General features: G+C 49.6%; 1 protein-coding gene across 1 annotated transcript; it reads right to left on the bottom strand.

Annotated features, from left to right (window-relative positions):
• Positions 1-2822: 2822 nt before the first annotated feature.
• On the bottom strand, positions 2823-4244 carry LOC311044152 (phosphatidylinositol 4-phosphate 5-kinase type-1 alpha-like; the record flags this gene model as incomplete). Its single annotated transcript, XM_084055571.1, has 1 exon — positions 2823-4244. One exon carries the CDS (start codon positions 4242-4244, stop codon positions 2823-2825), a length of 1422 nt encoding a protein of 473 aa, XP_083911697.1.
• Positions 4245-4693: the final 449 nt, after the last annotated feature.

Below are 4693 nucleotides of genomic sequence, written 5' to 3'. Positions count from 1 at the left end.
ACAGGTCATGTTCTACTTGCCCAAAGGTCATGCCCACTTGCCCGAAAAGTAAATTGTGATATAGGTAACATTTGAATTACCGTTCATTTTACCACGTCTTTTTTTACTTTACTTGCGAATTCTGGGGCTGTGAGATATGGACATACCTCAATATTTATGCCACATATCATTTCTCAATAGCTATACAATATGACGTTTTAAATTCCTTTTTAAATTCCACAGACATCTTGTGTTGTGCGAAATAAAGACAGAACTCCCCACTAAAACGAACTTGCCCGTCGGGCAACCCGAAAGCAAACTCCACCTGCCCGAATGTTTTATTTACTTTGCCCGGGCAGTCGGGCAAACCGTTAGTGTCAACCCCTGCATACACACACGCGCACGCGCACGCACACACACACACACACACACACACACACACACACACACACACACACACACACACACACACACACACACACAATAATGAGGAAAAAAGAAAGAAAAGGAAAACTGTTAAAATGACGATTTATAAAATCACCAAAAGGGTCAGCGAGGCCATTGTGCATCATGAAGTCAGAGAATGTCTAAAGTCATCCATCGCTGGGTCAGGAACACAGTTTAAATATCATCCAAAAATATACTTTTGAAAATTCAGCATCATCAAGTTGGGGCCGTAAACATTTTGCCAACAAAACCCTTTGCAATAGCGTACGTACCTGAAAGGACATTTGAGGATGAGAACCCAAGGACAGAATGTGTACCGTATGGTATACAACCATGGTGCGTGTGCAGTGTTGCCAGATTCTGTGAAAGAAACAAGCAACCAGGTATAGGAAAACCAGCCCAAAAGAAGCGACTATGGACCACATGAGTACTTTGACATGTACATCAGCTATTTGAAAATAGCAGATCTACAAGCTCACAACGCGTCGCGATGCGACGCGTTGTGAGCTTGTAGATCGGCTATTTTCAAATAAAATCTTGCGGGGAAATTATACTGAGCAGATCTGGCAACCCTGTGCGTGTGTATCACTGAAATATATATATCAAGGGAAACCGAAGAATGGCAAAATAAAACATGCTTTTCTAGCATGCAAATGTGGCAACGCTCTTGGTTTGTTCATCAAAACGGGAAAAAAAATCACACCCAGTGTGAAGTGAGCCGTGATATTTATGAGTTATTAATTTCATCATGCATCTCGGTAGCCAATCACAGCGCGTCTGCGAAGTTTGAAGTTAACTTCATCATGTGTCTCGCTAGCCAATCACAGCACGTCCTGCATAGGTGTGAAAACTTTCACACCTATGGGCGTGGCGTCACAGCGAAAGACAAATTTTCATGACGGAAAGAAAAACTTTCACCACGGATGGGTCCTAAACCCTCTTAAAGGAGTGGTTGCACCGCTCAAAAAGGGTAAAAATAAATACAAATGAGTGTGGATTTGATTGGCCAAGCTTCACGTGACCTAATGCTCAGTGAATTACGATGTGGACGTCACAATGTAAATGTAGTTTATGTAAAAGCAGATACCTGTGTGTGTGTGTCTGTCCTCGGGTTGTCTAGAGCAGTGGTTCTCAAGCAGTGGTCCGGGGACCACCAGTGGTCCTTGAGGGGGTCCACAGCCAAATTAATAGTAATAGGAAGCAAATTGACCCTTATGTGTCTGTAACTCTGAGAGTGTTCAAATGGAACCAAATGGACCCGTTAGGGTCCATTTGGTTCCATTTGAACACTCTCAGAGTTAAATCAACACTGATGATGATGATACAGTGTAGATTGGGACCCCCAAGAAATCAAAATGGTTGAGTCCCTGGCGTATCTTTTCAAATGGGGGTCCGTGGGCTAATATGTGTCAATTTGGGGGTCCTTGATGCGTAAAAAGGTTGAAAACCACTGGTCTAGAGGACCTTGAGCCTGTGTATCGCTGAGGACCCCGGGCCGGGGCGGGGTGTTGGTTGTGCCGGCGGTTCGGACCGGACTGGCAGATGTCCAGAACAAATGTTCCCTTTTAGCACGGCAGCCACGGTGACAGAGGTTCTCCTATCAGGACCTTCATTCCTTCATTACAACGTGATCCTGGACTCCATAAAGTCTTCTCATGTGTTTGGTATAACGTGGCCTAAAAGGCAGCAAAGTAAAGGTCTTCAATTGTGTAGTATATGCATTTTATTCTCATACTTTTAAGCTAATATCACTTATCACAGTACTTATTACCTTACCTGTATTGTAATTTTCTTAAAATACATTTGTTACCTGTATTATGTGTTGTACTATTATTATATTGGACATTACCTTACAGTGTGGTGAGTCTACCGCTGCATTTAGGTTACAAAAAAAGAACATCTACCAACCTGCATCAGTGCTGGGGGCGGGGTAGGGCTTCTATTTCCTTTTCCCTTCTTGGTCTTCCATGGAGGGTTCAACTTCAGGGCTGGGCATAAAGTAAATCCTCATTTCCTACACTTGCATCCTTCCCTTGCATGTTAGTCCCTCCCATTGAGGAAGCATGTAGGAAATGAGAAGGAGAGAGGAGAGGAGAAGTGGGAGACGTAATTACCTCCGAAGTGTCATGTCGTGCAACGTCCACTTCTGATCTAATTGTATTAAAAAAATCCTGTTGTATTTTTATACAACTAGATTCTGCCACTCCCGGAAAAGACGCGCTGTGACAGACGCCTCAGAGCCGTCTACGTTTATATGTCTATGCGAGTAGGCATAAGAGAGACAAAATTGTCGACCGACTTCAACCTCCTGTAGGAGTTATAGGTCAGGTCTAGATATATTATAACTCTATGGTTAGGACAGATCAGGTATGTTATAACTCTATGGTTAGGACAGATCAGGTCTCCGTACACGGGTCGGCCGAGCTGAACGAAGTGACGCCCTGAAAGGAGCTGGAGTTCTCGTCGCCGCCCACCAGGTGGTGCAGGTGGAGCTGCAGGTGGTGCAGGTGCATCTGGACGTCCTTCAGGGTGGGGCAGCAGGAGGGCGGGATCAGGGCCGGGTAGGGCGGAGACGGGGGAGGCGCCGAGGGCGACGGCGTGAGCGTGGGCGTGGGCGTGGGCGGGGCCTCTCTCTTCTTCGGGACCTTCTTGAACAGCGGGACCTTCAGAGAGAGGTTGATGAAGACCGTGTTGCACATGAACCTCTGGAAGCGCTCGGCGTAGAAGCTGGGCCGGTGCACCGACACGCTGTCGCCGCCGTAGACCAAGGACTTCCAGGTGTATTCCAGCTTCTTCCCCAGCGTGTACGACTGCAGGATGTCGGTGATGCCGATGAACAGCAGCAGCCTCTCGCCCTTAGCGTCTCTCGCCGGTATCCCTCCCGCGTGGTCGTCGGCGTACAGGGACGCCTCTCCCTGGATGGACTCCAAGCCCGTGGCGTACAAGGACTTCTGGCCCTGCGGTCTCCTCTGCTCCACGGACCCCTCCATGGCCTGGCCCTCCCGACAGGCCCGGTCCACGTTGTGGACGCCCACCAGCAGCCTGTAGTTCATGATGTCGAAGTTCTGCAGCACCTTGCAGTCCTTCTGGATGGTCTCGCTGATGGCCTTGTACTTGTCGTTGTCCAGCAGCAGGCTGGGCATGTCCAGGAAGTCCAGGTCCTTGTACGTGGGCACCTCCAGGTCCGTCTCCTTGGCCAGAGCCCTTCGCTTGTAGGTGGAGCCCTTCAGGTAGTACCTGAGGTGCATCTGCACGTCGCAGGGCAGCAGGTTGTTCATGACCACGGTGTGGATGGTCTTCCCGCCCGCCTGCACGCAGTAGAGCCCGTACAGCCTGGGCAACAGCGTCCGCTTGTTCTGGTTGAGGTTCATGTAGTAGCCGGGCAGCAGCCGCTGCAGGACGCTCACCTCCCGGTGCTGCACCGTCTTGATGACGAACTTGTCGTCGCTGGAGACGTAGAACAGCGTAGAGCCGCCGGCCTCCGAGTTGGACTGCTCGATCAGGGACATGTCGTCGTTGCACAGGGACGCGCGGTAGTCGTCCGACCGCACGCCGAACACGTCGCGGAAGTAGCGGAAGGCGATGGGGGCGAACGTCTTGAAGGTGAAGTCGCTGTAGCAGTGAGCCGGCGTCAGGTTGCTGCCCTCGCTGGGGAAGAACATGCCCTCCTCCCGCTCGAAGTCCTGCATCAGGATGTCCCGGTCGGGCTTCTGGCTCAGGCTCTCCTCGGAGTGGGCGATGCCCAGCTGGATGGCGCCTTTCAGGGCGGAGGAGTTGGGGGCGGAACCCTCCACGAATGCGATCTTTCTCTGTGCCATTCTGTTGTGGATCTGTAGTCGAGTAAGAAGATCAAATGTTTTTATATTTTGTATTTAAAGACATCATGGAGACACACTTCTTTAGTATCCAGCTAGCTCTAGCGGTGGGAGTGTGCGCTAGTGCGCTTTTAAGGCGAACCGCCTCCCGTAACACAATAATCCAAAATGACGTCAGGCTTTTCCTAATATGGACCCATCAGGCGGTCCTCTCTGCCCACGTAAGGCAAGGCAAGGGTTTTCATATACAGAACATTTAAACATTCATCCATTCAGGCCGGGAACGCATCTGTGTCATTTTTATTAGCGGCGCTAGCCTGACTTTGTCCGTGTGCGTCAACGTTCTGATTGGTCAGGTGCGTCAACAAAGTGATTGGTCAAGCTTCACGTGACACATGGCTATAAACACATTATAAACACATATCGATGACAAAATGTATCAAAGGCGCCGC

The sequence above is a fragment of the Gymnoscopelus microlampas genome (assembly GCF_963454915.1).
Source record: "Gymnoscopelus microlampas genome assembly, chromosome: 4".
NCBI lineage: Eukaryota > Metazoa > Chordata > Actinopteri > Myctophiformes > Myctophidae > Gymnoscopelus > Gymnoscopelus microlampas.
Note: the sequence above shows the minus strand (reverse complement) of the source record. Positions and strands in the feature narration are given on the sequence as shown.